The 17,945-nt window shown below is 44.9% G+C and overlaps 1 protein-coding gene across 1 annotated transcript in view; it reads left to right on the forward strand.

Annotated features, from left to right (window-relative positions):
- SPHKAP (SPHK1 interactor, AKAP domain containing) overlaps nucleotides 1-5,747 on the forward strand; it is a 500,233-nt gene extending 494,486 nt beyond the window's left edge. Inside the window, exon 12 of the mRNA XM_069727823.1 lies at nucleotides 3,535-5,747. Within this exon, the coding sequence (XP_069583924.1) occupies nucleotides 3,535-3,678 (144 nt within the window). The 3' untranslated portion in view covers nucleotides 3,679-5,747. The remainder of the gene's footprint in view (nucleotides 1-3,534) is intronic.
- Nucleotides 5,748-17,945: the final 12,198 nt, after the last annotated feature.

The raw sequence follows: 17,945 nt of genomic DNA on the forward strand, positions 1-17,945 counted from the left end.
TCAGAGATTTGTTGGTACATAGCCAATATCAGCGACCTAAATCCGGTGGGACCTGGCTGGATAGGAGGCCTTGCGGCTTCTTTAAGTGCGGAGACTGCAGTCTGTGTCAGTGGATGAGACCGTGTAAACAGGTTCAGAGCTCCACTACGGGTAGAATTTTTTACCAACGTGAGTTTTCAAACTGTAAAACAAATGGTGTGGTGTGTGGCATCCTGCTCCTGCCCGAAGGATTATGTTGGTAAAACCAAGAGGGAGTTTAGGAGAAGAGTGGGGGAGCATATGGGCGACATTCGCCATAAGAGGGATACCCCATTGGCGAAACATATGCACACTCACCACAGTGAAGACCCAACAGGGGTTAGATTCACTGTCCTGGAGGTGGTGAAAGTGAACCCGAGAGGAGGCAATCTGGATAGATTGATTCTGAGACGTGAATGTGAATGGATCTTTAGGATGGAGTCTCTTGAACCAAAGGGAATTAATGAGCAAATATCGTATACATGTTTTCTGTAATTATCAACGCATAGTCTTATATCCTTGGGATGTGTAATCCTATACTATTTACAGGTTCGGTTTTCAGAATGCTATGGCCAAAACCATTGTTTTCGATGGGGTCCTCATTATGGAGGATTCACATGGATTTCCATGACATATCTAGTATGCATTGCATTCCTAGGATTTATCCTTACCTCACCTTTGACCATCTGTTTGTCGTAGTATAGCTCTATATCCTCTCTAGGTGCCTCGGGTCTGGGAGCCCAATGTGTGCAATCCTTCATCTTATTAAACAGATAATCTGCAACATGTATATCATGCCCTACGTCCAACATGTACTCTAGTTTTATATTGGACCTATCCATCTTAGTTCCCAGAAGTTAGTGTACCATGGGGATCAATGGGAGACAGAAGAGCATATTATATTTTATAGAAGGGTAAATGACTCAAATAATTACTAAGTCTCCTTTGGGTGACCTGAATCTATCAGAATGCAAACTGCACGTGATACCCCAGATAATGCGTAGACTTTACACAGGTATGTGTTTATTAATATGGGGGTGTTTTGGTATCTGGCTCGTATTATGCTCTGTATCCAATAGTGGGGCATATATGGCCGTGACATATCACGTACGTGGTGTTGGTTTACATTGATACACCTAGACTTATGCTGTGCTCTGTGATCTATTATAATAATCTTTAGAGATAAGTATAGCTCATGATACTCTACAGTCAAGGTGGAAATTAGACCACGAACGTTTGCATAGTGATGAAAGCACTATACGCACAGTAGCAGAGGAGTTTATGCTCTGTATTATGCACCCGTTATTTTAATGCTAATGGGGAATAATGTGAGCAAGAAGAGGTATCTCCCTGTGCGGCATATGCTGCCTTACGATCCCGGCAGGTGGCGTCCCCGCTGGATCTACTTAGATGGTCAGCGGTATTACCCTGGGCGGCGCGATATCGACATGCGCAGTAGTGCGTTCAAACCTTCCACCTCGGACGCACACAGGGATACCTGCGCACTAAAGTGTGCGCAGTAGGTTGCCATTTGATGTCCCCTGTGCGCAGATCGGAGTGTACATGCGCAGTGCAACTTGGGGCACGCCACAGGAAGTGGTCAGATGGCACCTGGAGTGAGCATGACTGGCAGGAGATATATAAGTAGGTGAGGTGGGACTGGGCGTTTAAGCTATCCATTATCATAAGTGACACTACATATCATGACATCTGGCCTCGTGATGAGCCGTGGCAGGCGAAACGCATTGAGGCGTTCATTATAGATGGCGGTGGTGTGGATATGCTTACAGATGAGTACTCATGGTCTCCATTTATATTAATGTATTGGGAATGACATAGAGACTGGTGGTGTATCAGGGGTACTCGATAAGGGTGCTCCAGCCGGTATGAATCAGGAAGATCTGTCTGGTAGCAGTACATCTAATTTTATGTGAGCTACCCTTTATTGTCCACCTAGTTCATAGTACTATCTATCGTATTGATATATTATTTTCACCTACCGCCATAGGTGTCTATTGTCTTCCTTGTTCTTTTTGGGGTATAGGCATTCCCTAGCACAGTAGATCTCTGTATAGTGCTAGAGGACCCTTTAGATGCTGGGTAGAGGTTGTCACTAGTTGTTGTAGGGCACACTAGGGCCCCTAGGGACAGTCATCGTGGAGCGGGGGCGCCAGTACGTTTCCCCCTAGGGTGTCTACCTCCGCAGCCAGGTAGGGGTGTATCTAGATGACCTGGCTAGGGTGATATAGCCTTCCCCATTAGTTCAATGGTGTTTTTATAGCACGTTTTGTATTTTTGGTTTGTTGTGTCTATTGGTCACTATTGGTTGGGTTCGTCGCCTTGTTTTTAAGTAATAAAAGAGAAGATAGAGAATCCTTTTTTATGTTTCTTATTCAAGAAAATGTGATGAAACTTTGATCAAACTCTGATAGTAAAAATTGACACACTGATCAAACTTTGAAGAAACTTCAATTAAAAAACTTTGATGAAACGCAGACTGATAAAGAAAATTGTTGATGTGTGAATGAGGCCTAACTGATACTGTTCAGGAAGGGGTGCCCACTTGAAATAACTAGTATTTACAGATAAGGCTTTCACAAGGTGCCAGTTAGGTGCCTGTAGTGCACCTTCCTAGCTAGCAGCCTTTATTATGTCCAGCACCTTTCAAGCACATCACAAATATCCCTGACAATTCCTGCTCCCCCAGCATTACGAGGTCGAAGAGCGGCCTACAGAAATAATGAGGTACTGTACTTGTTAATAATTGTGGCAAAACTCACCAGCACGTGAAACAGCAGAATGGAGACTCATGCAATACAGTTCATGGATGAGATGGGTTTGATAAAGTGAAAGTTGCTTGTTGGCTCATTTGGTGGGCAAAGTCCAATAAGATGTCTAAGGCCACATTCACACACTCAGTATTTGGTCAGTATTTTACATCAGTATTTGTAAGCCATAACTAGGAGTGGAACAATCAGAGGAAAAGTATAATAGAAATATATGCACCACTTCTGTATTTATCACCCACTCCTGGTTTTGGATTACAAATACTGATGTAAAATACTGACCAAATACTGAATGTGTGCATGTGGCTTTAGTGTCCCATTAAGAAAATGTGTTCATAAGAAAATACCTTTTAGAAATGTTTATTTTATATGAAAAGATCTTTTTCGCATCTGATATTGTGAACACCCCAATAATGCACAGATCCAAGTGTTCTCATATAGAAAATAATGTGTGCTTTCAGCTCACCTGTCAAATGTTTAGTTAAATCCATGGGTAGAAAAATTAAAAAACAGCGCACATCCTGGTGATGGTAGCAAAAACCTACGCGTTTCAAACCGTCATTGGCGTGTGGTTCTTATTCATGGCATTTAATGTGTCTATGCTCTTAATTTGGAGGTTTCAATAAAAGTTTTTGATTTTTTTTTTTTTATTTCACACTGAAAATCAAGTGCTGGATTTTCACTAACTTGAATGTACAATCTTTTCAACAACTCTTGTTTTTCTATTAAGTTCCTGGAGGTCACACAGCTCGTCCAAGCAAAGTCCTGGAAAGTTGGGGATATATTCAGAGCCCTCATTCTTCATTGCAAGGTGCGGGAGCAAAGGCGAGAGGCTGCACCAAGCTTTTTTGACTGGCTCCTGGAACTGGGATAGGAGCCTTCACAGCGACTTCTAGGACCGTCATGTGGTTCACTACGGTCTGAACCCACCAGCCTATGTTACAACGCAAACAGACTCCATTTTGTTTTATACCGGTATTGGAAGGAGATTGACAGATTGTAAATTTAGAATGTAATAGATACAGTTTTTTAGGCATGTCGGCCATGCTTAATATTTTTCTAGTATACATATATAATTATGTATGTATATGTATATATATATTGTGTGGAACATGTTTACTGCAGAGTTTAGTTGGACTATGTGAGTATTTTGTAAGGTCTATAGTACATGAACTTTGAACGAGGTATATAGTATATATTGGTACAGTCCTGAAACTGAGTAAGCACACTATTGTGGATGGATGTGGCAAATGTGGCAACTTACGTTATAGCACAAAGCAAAATCATTTCCTCCATATAAGAACATTGTATTTTCCATTATTGAAAAGGCTGCGTACGAGATCAGATTGATGTGTCCATAAAAATCAGGTGTTAGAATTATCCACACCCTAGAAATGTACCTTCTTAAATCTCTCAGCAGGATGAGGCGGGCAATAGAGCTGGAGTGATGAAGGCTTCAGATCTACAAGTAGATCTTCAGACTCATTCACATATCAATTTAATCACTGATTAAAACGGCACAGTCATGTAAATGTATTCTTGGACTTCTCTTTGAAAGAGGTACATGCATGTATGAATAGTTTGGGGGTGAAATCCTGCTGACAATTAAATTAACTCATCAACACCAAAAATTCCCTTATATCTAAATTTCTTTAAAAATTGTGATTAATTTTTGAACATCTCATCATAGAAGTAAGTGCTTTGTTTTTCAGATGCAAAGCTCCAAATTCTAAGTGTAGACACAGATTTAAACCCTACCTGCGCCATGACGTATATTTAAGTCATATGTCGAGTGCAAGTTGTACGTAGTTGGCCTTCTGAAGACCCCTATCTTTGTTTTTTTTAATACACTTATGAGCCCCAACCACACTGCTTTATCCTGTTCCTCTGTTGTCCTACCTGAATATTTAAGAACAATTGAAAACTGGGTGCTACTATTCCCACCTGTCACAGAGGTGTGTCCTTATACAGTCTGAGGGAAGAGTCAGACTGCCATATAACTTGAAAGAGGATCACAACGCAGTGCTCGGACTGGCCGTCGGCTCTTCAGACCCGAGCATGACCGCTGCATAGAAATACATGCTGTCAGGCTTGAGTCAGGAGAACCGACGGCCAGTCCGAGCACTGCATTGAGATACTTGTCAAGTTATACAGCCTTCTGACTCTACCCTTACGCTGTCCAATCAGCGCGAGCAGTGTCAGAGTAGGCAAGGGCCCAAATAATAAAACCTAGTTGTCGATTTATTCATACATTTTCAGAAGAAACAACAAAGGTGCAGCACAATACAAAGCAAGAAAAAACTAAATTTTATCCAGAATTGGTATGTCATTGGTAAAACATTTGTTTCCTGAAAGAGACAAGTTAGCGTTGACCCCAATCCTATTTAATGTTTTTCCGTTATCCAATAAAGCTGAGCTAAGATAATATTGTTATTAATCAAGGGCATATAGACATGTGTACAATGTTTTTTATCACACTAACTTTTTGTGTAGGATTATGATGGTTTTCATAGAAAAAAAATATCCTGTGGTACAAAAAAAAACCTTCACTCCAGGCACTACTTCTAGATATGTGAGGTTTTGTGTTGTCGTTGAAAACAGGCGTTGAATATTGGGAATCGTTTGAGTGATTGATAATGTGAACGTCACGTGTAATACTACTGTGTTATGAAATGATGAGGACGTCCCTGTAGATATACCGCCATGTGTAACTGATACTCGCCAGCAGTCCGCCGCACACACAGCGACCGAGGCGGCAAATGTGACAATTCGTCAATGATACATAGAACAATTAATCATTAGCTCTTTCCTGTAATTGGATTTGTAAACTTTATAAACTGTGTGGCTAATAATTGTATCAGTATAAACCATCTTCAGACGTGATATCAGAGATCTACAGTATATATTATCGACACTTATATATTTAAATTATTCCGTCTTGTACCGTTTTGCCTTCTTCTTAATAAGCCATATTTTATTCTTCTAAACCAGCAGGAAATTTTAGACAAAAAAAGAGAAATGTATTTACAGTATATATTACCTTCAGGTATGATATTCACATTGAGGGAACCCATATTGGGCAATAACCCAGTGGGATTAAAGGGGCTGTCTCATCTTTATTAATGGGTAGAATGGCAAAATGCCTGTAAGGCTACATTCCCACGATGAGTATTTGGTTTTCATGTTGCAGTTAAATTAGTGTAACCCAGCTAGGCGTGCTTCCTCTGTGACGGGTCCGGAACCCTTGGGGCTGTCACCTATGTTGCAGGGGGGAAAGCTTAAGGCCCTGAACTGTTCCCGGCAGTTGAGAAAGGGGGCGCGGCTAAGCTGAAGGAATTGCAGTGTGCGAGTTATCTGACAGTTACGTGCCCAAGAGGTCAGTGTAGGTGCTCCTAACGCAGAGTATCGTGAGAGAGCACACCTAAGACTTGAAGGCCAGAGGGCGATAAACGGAGACTGTCGTCAGAGCCATGTACCGATATCGCTGACACCGTTGACACCGCTAACTGTGAGACAAAGGGCCCTTGTATGGGACATAGCCTTGCGCCCACACAGAATGGAGAGTACCACCCATTGTGAACTTTATCCTGTTAAGCTTCTAAACAGACCCAACATAGGGGAAACCACCATGCAGGACAGAGGCATTGCCTTGTGTATTCCTTCTCCTTCCGGACCCAATGCCGATATCAGGACCACAAGGAAACATCACCCACAACAGGACCCAAGACACCATCCTCTCCAGGACAACGCCGAATTTCCACAGCGCCATTGCCTTGGCGCCACCGTTTGCACCCAGGGAATACACTGAGGACTGCATCGGATTGATAAGTCTATTTCCTCTGAACGTATTGTCTCAGCTACTTGTTTTACTACCGTGTTCCAAGTTGCAGTAATTTGTATTAAGAAAATTTCCCTCTACTTCTCTCTGCGTGGAGTATCCACTTTAGAATTAAATCCCCTGTTAACCCTTGCTCTGAAAACGTTCCGTTACTGCATCCTACGTGCCTGCTCTCTCCTTACACTTGGCGTAGTCGGCAGGATGCAGTCTACACGTACGGACATGGCAGACCAAGCATCTGGGGAGGGCCCTAGGTCCAGTATCTCTCTGGGGGCCATGATAAACAATCTTCCGAAATTTAATGGGAATAACACCATGTTATGGAGCTGGACTGAACTTATAAAAGGAATGATGAGAATGCACCCTATGGTCCCCGCCTTGTATGCAGAGGTCGCTGTGATGGCTTTAGAGGGGGAGGCGAGGGATTCAGTTGTGTTGCGGCCCCTCCGGGAATGGGATACCTTTGACAAAGTGTTGCAAATACTGGAGGAGACTCACAGGGACCCCACAGATGTAGGGGAATTGCGCAAGCGGCTATTTAGTCGGGTTCAAAGAGAGGGAGAGACAGTGACACAGTATATGAACGTATTGCAAGAAATTCACACTGCCATAGTCAGAAAAGACGGCTTGGGAGTAGGACTGACTGACGTGGTGTTACGAGACCAGTTAGTGACCGGGATGAGAGATGTGCTGATAAAACAGGCCCTGCGGGAACGCTTGCACGAGAAACCACGCATAACCTATGCAGAGGTGGGAAGAGAGGCGCGCGTGCGTGAACAGGAGTAGGGGGTGACAGTCCCGTCGGCGGAGAGGTGGCCGTGAATTTAATTGCTGAACCAAACTGGGTGGAAGATTTACGGAAAGAGATCCAATCCATGAGGGAAGATCTGACCAATACTAAAAGGAAGGTGACCTCCTTAAGTACACCAAGAAGCAGAACATTCTCAGAACCGCGACAGGGTGGAAGAGTATCTCGTCTGGAAGAGTCCCCAACTTGTTACCACTGTGGAGAACTAGGACATGTGGTCGGGTCTGCCCACAATGGGGGCGGCCACTACAGCACCGCCCGGAGCCAGAACAGCCCGAAAGGAGAACCAATAGTCCCACCAATTTTGTGTCAGTGTGTCCATTAGTATAGGCCAAAATGGATGGACAAGCCGTACGCTGCCTGGTAGATACGGGCTGTCAAGTAACCACGATGCCTGAGACGTACTTTAAAAGACACTTCCCAGATGCCATGAGGCCTGAGTGGGGGCCAGTGATCATGTTGACGGCTGCTAATCAACTACCTATACTATAAGTATATAAGGGGACAATACAAATATCTCGCTGAGGATCTGTTTATACCAAGGAAGGTGACGGGCACAAGGGGGCATTCTTTGCGTCTGGAGGAGAGAAGGTTTTTCCACCAACATAGAAGAGGATTCTTTACTGTTAGGGCAGTGAGAATCTGGAATTGCTTGCCTGAGGAGGTGGTGATGGCGAACTCAGTCGAGGGGTTCAAGAGAGGCCTGGATGTCTTCCTGGAGCAGAACAATATTGTATCATACAATTATTAGGTTCTGTAGAAGGATGTAGATCTGGGTATTTATTATGATGGAATATAGGCTGAACTGGATGGACAAATGTCTTTTTTCGGCCTTACTAACTATGTTACTATGTTACTATGTTACCTATCCCAGTCACAGGGGTGGCATGGATGCAGATTAAGGTCTGCGGCAAAGACCTGGGCCGCAAGGGAGTGGTGTTAACCGCTGGCGACCCCGCGCGTGGACATACCGTCACACTGGAAATGAATGTACTCAGGGAGTTTGGAAGTCTTCTTATTAACGAGTCTCCTAACGTGTCCCTGAAACATTGGAGCCCGCATACACCACAAAAATGAGTGTTTCAACAGTTGATCCGGACGGCCCAGGCACAAGAGGCCTCCTGTGATGGAAAGGTGCTGGGAAAAGTGATAATTCCGGCTGCAGACAATCTCGACTTACCACCGGGTCAAAGTGTGCTTTCACTACCTGTCCGAGCTTGCACCCCGCTGGAGGGGGTCAAAGTACAACTAGAACCGGCTGCCATGGAGAATCTATCATCAGGGTTCTTAGTTGCCAGGACATTAGCGACCGTGCATGATGGAATGGTACCCGTGCGGTGTGTGAACTTAAGGGAAGACACTCTGACGCTTACCCCCAGAAGTGAAATCGGGCAAATTGTAGGCATGCCAGAGGAGCTGATACCATCACAGGCCATCCAATTAAAGGCAAAAGGGGAAGATCCATGGACTGTAGCTGTGGAGACAGCCCCAGTGTTCGAACCCCAACAACAGAGAAAGGGGCGTCACATCTTAGAACAAACTCGGGCTGAGTTGACAGAGTTCACACCGCAGCAGGTGGAGGCCTTACTAGGACGTTACCAGGATGTGTTCAATCAACATGAGGATTATTTTGGCTGTACAACTGCCATCACACATGAAATCCCAATGGGTAATGCTGCCCCTGTGAGAGAGCGTTATCGACAGGTTCCTCAACAAATGTACAATGAGGTAAAAGGGATGCTCACACAAATGCTACAGACCGGTGTCATTCGAGAGCCAAAGTCCGTGGGCTGCACCTATCGTTCTCGTGCGGAAAAAAGATGGTACTCTACGGTTCTTTGTGGACTATCGCAAACTAAATGCCTGCATGGTGCGGGATTCATATCCACTACCCCGTATTGAAGAATTCTTGTCTGCTCTGGGGAACGCAAGATACTTCTCCATGCTAGACCTAGCTAGTGGGTACTGGCAAGTGCCGAGGTCTGAACACGACCAAGCGAAGACGGCCTTCATCCTACCTAAGGGCCTGTACGAGTTCAACAGAATGCCGTTCGGATTAGCTAACGCTCCTGGTACTTTTCAGCCACTCATGGAGAGGTGTTTAGGAGATCTAAACTTTGAAGCCATTCTCATCTACCTGGATGACATAATTGTGTTTGCCACCACGTTTGAGGAGCATTTACAGCGCTTTGAGCAAGTACTCAGCCGGCTTCAGAAGCATGGGCTGCGAGTTAAACCGTCTAAATGTCACCTGTTCCACACTCAGATTAAGTACTTGGGGCATGTGGTCTCTGCAGAAGGCGTAAGACCGTCCCGTGAGAAGATTGTGGCCGTACAGGACTGGCCTACCCTGAGAACCGTAAAGGATGTTCGAGCCTTCTTAGGGCTGACCGGGTACTATTGGCGGTTCGTGAAAGACTTCACTCACATTGTGTATCCATTGCTAGAACTGTTGAAAAGAGTGCCATCAGGAGCAAAAAAAAATCGGGAAATTTAGTGGAGAGAGCGTCACGAGAGAGCGTTCCTAGCCTTTAAAATGGCTCTGACAGAAGCGCCGGTCCTGGCATACGCTGACTTTTCTCAACCTTTCATTCTCCATACGGATGGGAGCTTACATAGGCTCGGAGCCGTATTGTCGCAGATCCAAGATGGGAAAGAGAAGGTGATTACCTATGCGAGTCATTCCCTCCATGACTCTGAACGGAATCCATACAACTACAGCTCGTTCAAACTAGAGTTGTTGGCACTAGTATGGGCCATGACAGAGAAGTTTGCGGAATACCTATCCGGTTCTGAGGTTCTGGTGCGCACTGAAAACAACCCACTGGCTTAACTGGAGAATGTGAAGTTAGGAGCCCTGGAACAGCGCTGGGTGGCTAGAATGTCCAAATACTGGTACAAAATAGTTTACAAACGTGGGGCTGAAAATACCCATGCAGATGCGTTATCTAGAGTTCCACATAAGCAGCCCGGCCCTAACCGAAATGAAGAGCTGGAGGTTGAGGAAGTTCCTAAGTTCTGAAGTTCCGAGGATCTGTCAGGACATTGGCAGATGCGGGGGAACAGGCTCGGATAGAACCTCAGGAAGGTGTGCTGGGACAGCCCCGTGATGAGTGGGTATGGATTCAGCAGGAAGATTTGGCAGTGGGTGGCCCGCAAACAACTGCCCGGCCGGGAGGAGAGAGAGACCCTGTCCCCCCAGGACGAAACAAATTCTACGTCAATGGGAGAGGCTCCACCTGAGATACGGATTGCTGTATAGAAAGGTCCAGGTGCAAAAGGCCCTGTCTGTTACTTGGCAAGTAGTGATTCCTGAGATGCTGTTACATCAAGTGGCCACAGAGGCACATGAAAAAGGGGCCCACTTCAGTTAGGAAAAGACCTGTCAGAGGTTGCAGAGACTGGTGTACCATCCATTGCTAAAAACAGTGGTGGAAGAAGTGTGTCAGCTCTGTAGGAACTGCGAGCTGTCCAAACCTCCAGAACAGAGGGCCCCCACACAAACTATCATGACCTCTGCCCCGCTAGAAGTATTGATGATTGACCATCTGACAATAGGTCCAGCCTATCAAGGGTTCGAACATTGTTTAGTCATGGTGGATCACTTCACTAAATTCGCTGTCGTGACCCCAACTCGGGACCAAACTGCCGAATCTGCAGCTCTTGCTATGTGTAAAAATGTCATCCAGGTGTATGGTTGCCCAAAGAGAATTCACTCAGACCAAGGTACCTGCTTCTTGGGGCGAGTCATGGAAGAGCTACACCAATTGTATGGAATTGAGAAATCTCGTACGACGCCTTACCACCCTCCGAGTAATGGAGTATGTGAACGGTTCAATCGAACCCTTATCCAAATGTTGAGGACATTGGAAGAGGACCGTAAGACCCGTTGGCCAGAATTTGTAACAGAACTGGTGTGGATGTACAACAATCGGGTACATGGCACCACAGGATACACTCCCTATACTCTACTTTTCAGCAGGACAGGAAAAGAGATTACTAAGCTGGAGCTGGACCCAGAGGAGGACTACCCACGGACGGGGGTGTCCACCTGGGTCTGAGGGCAGCGTCATCGGTTGCAGACACTACATCGTATGGTGCAGACCCGGTTCCGAGAGTTGGAGCATCCAGAGACTGCTCTTCTATGAGGGACAGCTCTACAGGCCGTAGACTGGGTATTGGTCAGACAGAAACATCCTCGAGACAAGTTAGATCATTGATGGGGAAAAACACTGTATCGTGTGCGGCGACGAGTCAATTCTGAAGGGCCCGTCTATGAAGTTCAGCCCAAAAGGGTCGAAGATTCTCCTACTCGTGTTGTGCACCGAAACATGTTACGCCCCTGTGTGTCAACTCCTGAAATGGCTGTTTTTCTAGAGTTGAGCATGTCTCCGCCTTCGTTGAACCAGCCTGATTCAACTACTCAAGTAGAACCAACTAATATTCCCAGTTTACGACGCTCTGAACGTTCGACAGCAGGAAAAAACCCTAACCGATTTGATCAGGATAGTTTTGTTTGGCAGCAAGTTGTTCGAAACTTAGAAGAATGTCAACGCATACTACAAGAACTCTCGCCCATGGAATGGCAAGCACAAAGAGAGGGGGAATGTAAGGAAAAGAACCCAGCTAGGCATGCTTCCTCAGTGACGGGTCCGGAACCATTGGGGCTGTCACCTATGTTGCAGGGGGGAAAGCTTAAGGCCCTGGACTGTTCCCAGCAGTTGAGAAAATGGTGTGTGGCTAAGCTGAGGGAATTGCAGCGTGCGAGTAATCTGACAGTTACGGCGGTTACGTGCAGTGTGCAAGAGGTCAGTGTAGGTGCTCCTAACACAGTGCATCATGAGAGAGCACACCTAAGACTTGAAGGCCAGAGAGCGATAAACTGAGACTGTCGTCAGAGGCATGTACCGATATCGCTGACACTGTTGACACCGCTGACTGTGAGACAAAGGGCCCATGTATGAGACATAGCCTCGCACCCACGCAGAATGGAGAGTCATACCACCCATTGTGAACTTTATCCTGTTAAGCTTCTAAACAGACCCCACATGGGGGAAAACGCCATGCAGGACAGAGACATTGCCTTGTGTATTCCTTCTCCTTCCGGACGCAAAGCTGGCATCAGGACCACAAGGAAACATCGCCCACAACAGGACCCAAGACGCCATCCTCTCCAGGACAATGCCGAATTTCCACAGCACCATTGCCTTGGCGCCACCGTTTGCACCCAGGGAATACACTGAGGACTGCGTCGGATTGATAAGTCTATTTCCTCTGAACGTATTGTCTCAGTTACTTGTTTTACTACCGTGTTCCAAGTTGCAGTAATTTGTATTAAGAAAATTTCCCTCTACTTCTCCCTGCGTGGAGTATCCACTTTAGAATTATATCCTGTTAACCCTTGCTCTGACTACGTTCCGTTACTGCATCCTACGTGCCTACTGTCTCCTTACATTAGGTTACTTGCATTTTTTTATGTTTTTTTAACTTGGGATTTGTGTCTCTTTTTGGTGGTTCATGTTTCATACAAAGCTGCTTTGTTTTTGATACTTCCTAGTATTTGGCTTTGACAAAACTTTATTGATACAGTCAGGTGTGGATGACATGCATTTTTTTAGTGCGTTCCGCAGAGGAAAGCACTAAAAAAAAGGGTGTGTTTTTTTCCTGTGGATTTTCTGCATCTGATGCAAGTCTATGGGAAAAATCCACACATAAACCTCAGCGTACCGCAAGAGAAATTGACATGTTGCGGATTTCAGACAAGTACCACAGATCAGATTACACTGCATGAAAAAAATAACATTGGGATGAGAGTTCTATAAATCCCATCCACTTGGCTGGAACTGTAAGACACTACGTTTTTTGTTCAGCATCAAAAACTCATCATGGAAACTTAACATAAAAATTGGCAACTTTGTAATCTACCTTTAATTATCCTCATTTCCAGGACGGAGAGATTTTAAGTCTATTGCGTACAACTCGTTGCCTAGATCAGTCTCAGAGTGGCAGGTTACCTAGCCAAGAAGCGCATGACATTTGCAGCCTATGCTTTAGGGCAGCGCTCCCCAACCTTTCTTACCCGGAGAGACACATTCAACTTTGTGAGATAGTCTTGAGCCACATCCAACGTCCCTCTTCCCAGTAGTCATTGTCAGAGCCCACCAGTATCGGTATGATGACAGCCACAGCTGTTCCCACTTTACCTTCATTCAGTATTCCTGTATCAAGCACACTCACCACATTATCAAGCTCCTAGACCCGGGAAAATCTCTCAGTCACGAGTAGTGTTGAGCATTCCGATACCGCAAGTATCGGGTATCGGCCGATATTTGCGGTATCGGAATTCCGATACCGAGATCCGATATTTTTGTGATATCGGGTATCGGTATCGAATCAATAGGGATGTGTAAAATAAAGAATTAAAATTAAAAATATTGATATGCTCACCTCTCCGGCGGCCCCTGGACTTCACGCTGCTATCCGGGAGGCTTCTTTGTTTAAAAAGCGCGCCTTTCGGACCTGTGAATGACGTCCCGGCTTCTGATTGGTCGCGTGCCGCCCATGTGACCGGCACGCGACCAATCAGAGGCCGCGACGTCATTCGCAGGTCCTCAATTCCTAGAATTAGCAATTTTGTGAATGAGAATGACGTCGCGGCTTCTGATTGGCCGCGTGCCGGTCACATGGGCGGCACGCGGCCAATCAGAAGCCGCGACGTCATTCTCATTCACAAAACTGCTAATTCTAGGAATTGAGGACCTGCGAATGACGTCGCGGCCTCTGATTGGTCGCGTGCCGGTCACATGGGCGGCACGCGACCAATCAGAAGCCGGGACGTCATTCACAGGTCCGAATGGCGCGCTTTTAAAACAAAGAAGCCTCCCGGATAGCAGCGTGAAGTCCAGGGGCCGCCGGAGAGGTGAGCATATCATAGTAACATAGTAACATAGTAACATAGTTAGTAAGGCCGAAAAAAGACATTTGTCCATCCAGTTCAGCCTATATTCCATCATAATAAATACCCAGATCTACGTCCTTCTACAGAACCTAATAATTGTATGATACAATATTGTTCTGCTCCAGGAAGACATCCAGGCCTCTCTTGAACCCCTCGACTGAGTTCGCCATCACCACCTCCTCAGGCAAGCAATTCCAGATTCTCACTGCCCTAACAGTAAAGAATCCTCTTCTATGTTGGTGGAAAAACCTTCTCTCCTCCAGACGCAAAGAATGCCCCCTTGTGCCCGTCACCTTCCTTGGTATAAACAGATCCTCAGCGAGATATTTGTATTGTCCCCTTATATACTTATACATGGTTATTAGATCGCCCCTCAGTCGTCTTTTTTCTAGACTAAATAATCCTAATTTCGCTAATCTATCTGGGTATTGTAGTTCTCCCATCCCCTTTATTAATTTTGTTGCCCTCCTTTGTACTCTCTCTAGTTCCATTATATCCTTCCTGAGCACCGGTGCCCAAAACTGGACACAGTACTCCATGTGCGGTCTAACTAGGGATTTGTACAGAGGCAGTATAATGCTCTCATCATGTGTATCCAGACCTCTTTTAATGCACCCCATGATCCTGTTTGCCTTGGCAGCTGCTGCCTGGCACTGGCTGCTCCAGGTAAGTTTATCATTAACTAGGATCCCCAAGTCCTTCTCCCTGTCAGATTTACCCAGTGGTTTCCCGTTCAGTGTGTAATGGTGATATTGATTCCCTCTTCCCATGTGTATAACCTTACATTTATCATTGTTAAACCTCATCTGCCACCTTTCAGCCCAAGTTTCCAACTTATCCAGATCCATCTGTAGCAGAATACTATCTTCTCTTGTATTAACTGCTTTACATAGTTTTGTATCATCTGCAAATATAGATATTTTACTGTGTAAACCTTCTACCAGATCATTAATGAATATGTTGAAGAGAACAGGTCCCAATACTGACCCCTGCGGTACCCCACTGGTCACAGCGACCCAGTTAGAGACTATACCATTTATAACCACCCTCTGCTTTCTATCACTAAGCCAGTTACTAACCCATTTACACACATTTTCCCCCAGACCAAGCATTCTCATTTTGTGTACCAACCTCTTGTGCGGCACGGTATCAAACGCTTTGGAAAAATCGAGATATACCACGTCCAATGACTCACCGTGGTCCAGTCTATAGCTTACCTCTTCATAAAAACTGATTAGATTGGTTTGACAGGAGCGATTTCTCATAAACCCATGCTGATATGGAGTTAAACAGTTATTCTCATTGAGATAATCCAGAATAACATCCCTCAGAAACCCTTCAAATATTTTACCAACAATAGAGGTTAGACTTACTGGCCTATAATTTCCAGGTTCACTTTTAGAGCCCTTTTTGAATATTGGCACCACATTTGCTATGCGCCAGTCCTGCGGAACAGACCCTGTCGCTATAGAGTCACTAAAAATAAGAAATAATGGTTTATCTATTACATTACTTAGTTCTCTTAGTACTCGTGGGTGTATGCCATCCGGACCCGGAGATTTATCTATTTTAATCTTATTTAGCCGGTTTCGCACCTCTTCTTGGGTTAGATTGGTGACCCTTAATATAGGGTTTTCATTGTTTCTTGGGATTTCACCTAGCATTTCATTTTCCACCGTGAATACCGTGGAGAAGAAGGTGTTTAATATGTTAGCTTTTTCCTCGTCATCTACAACCATTCTTTCCTCACTATTTTTTAAGGGGCCTACATTTTCAGTTTTTATTCTTTTACTATTGATATAGTTGAAGAACAGTTTGGGATTAGTTTTACTCTCCTTAGCAATGTGCTTCTCTGTTTCCTTTTTGGCAGCTTTAATTAGTTTTTTAGATAAAGTATTTTTCTCCCTATAGTTTTTTAGAGCTTCAATGGTGCCATCCTGCTTTAGTAGTGCAAATGCTTTCTTTTTACTGTTAATTGCCTGTCTTACTTCTTTGTTTAGCCACATTGGGTTTTTCCTATTTCTAGTCCTTTTATTCCCACAAGGTATAAACCGCTTACACTGCCTATTTAGGATGTTCTTAAACATTTCCCATTTATTATCTGTATTCTCATTTCTGAGGATATTGTCCCAGTCTACCAGATTAAGGGCATCTCTAAGCTGTTCAAACTTTGCCTTCCTAAAGTTCAATGTTTTTGTGACTCCCTGACAAGTCCCCCTAGTGAAAGACAGGTGAAACTGCACAATATTGTGGTCGCTATTTCCTAGATGCCCGACCACCTGCAGATTTGTTATTCTGTCAGGTCTATTAGATAGTATTAGGTCTAAAAGTGCTGCTCCTCTGGTTGGATTCTGCACCAATTGTGAAAGATAATTTTTCTTGGTTATTAGCAGAAACCTGTTGCCTTTATGGGTTTCACAGGTTTCTGTTTCCCAGTTAATATCCGGGTAGTTAAAGTCCCCCATAACCAGGACCTCATTATGGGTTGCAGCTTCATCTATCTGCTTTAGAAGTAGACTTTCCATGCTTTCTGTTATATTTGGGGGTTTGTAACAGACCCCAATGAGAATTTTGTTACCATTTTTCCCTCCATGAATTTCAACCCATATGGACTCGACATCCTCATTCCCTTCGCTAATATCCTCCCTTAAAGTGGACTTTAGACAAGACTTTACATAGAGACAAACCCCTCCTCCTCTCCGATTTTTACGATCCTTTCTAAACAGACTGTAACCCTGTAAGTTAACTGCCCAGTCATAGCTTTCATCTAACCATGTCTCGGTTATTCCCACTATGTCAAAGTTACCTGTAGATATTTCTGCTTCTAGTTCTTCCATCTTGTTTGTCAGGCTTCTGGCGTTTGCGAGCATGCAGTTTAGAGGATTTTGTTTTGTTCCAATCTCCTCACTGTGGATTGTTTTAGAAATGTTCTTACCTCCCTTCTGAGTATGTTTTCCTGGGTCGTCTTTGTTCGAGTCTAATGTTTTTCTTCCCATCCCCTCTTCTTCTAGTTTAACGCCCTCCTGATGAGTGTAGCGAGTCTTCTGGCGAATGTGTGTTTCCCAGGTTTGTTGAGGTGTAGTCCGTCTCTGGCGAGGAGTCCATCATACCAGTAATTCACACCGTGGTCCAGGAATCCAAATCCTTGTTGTCTGCACCATCGTCTTAGCCAGTTGTTTGCATCAAGGATCCTGTTCCATCTCCTGGTGCCATGCCCGTCTACTGGAAGGATAGAAGAAAAAACTACCTGTGCATCCAGTTCCTTTACTTTCTTCCCCAACTCTTCAAAGTCCTTGCAGATTGTCGGTAGGTCCTTCCTTGCCGTGTCATTGGTGCCAACATGTATCAGAAGAAATGGGTGGACGTCCTTGGAGCTGAAGAGCTTTGGTATCCTATCGGTCACATCCTTGATCATCGCACCTGGAAGGCAGCATACTTCTCTTGCAGTTATGTCCGGTCTGCAGATGGCTGCTTCGGTGCCTCTCAGTAGTGAGTCTCCCACCACCACCACTCTTCGTTGCTTCTTGGCTGTACTTT

Source organism: Ranitomeya imitator, chromosome 5, assembly GCF_032444005.1.
Source record: "Ranitomeya imitator isolate aRanImi1 chromosome 5, aRanImi1.pri, whole genome shotgun sequence".
Taxonomy (NCBI): Eukaryota; Metazoa; Chordata; class Amphibia; order Anura; family Dendrobatidae; genus Ranitomeya; species Ranitomeya imitator.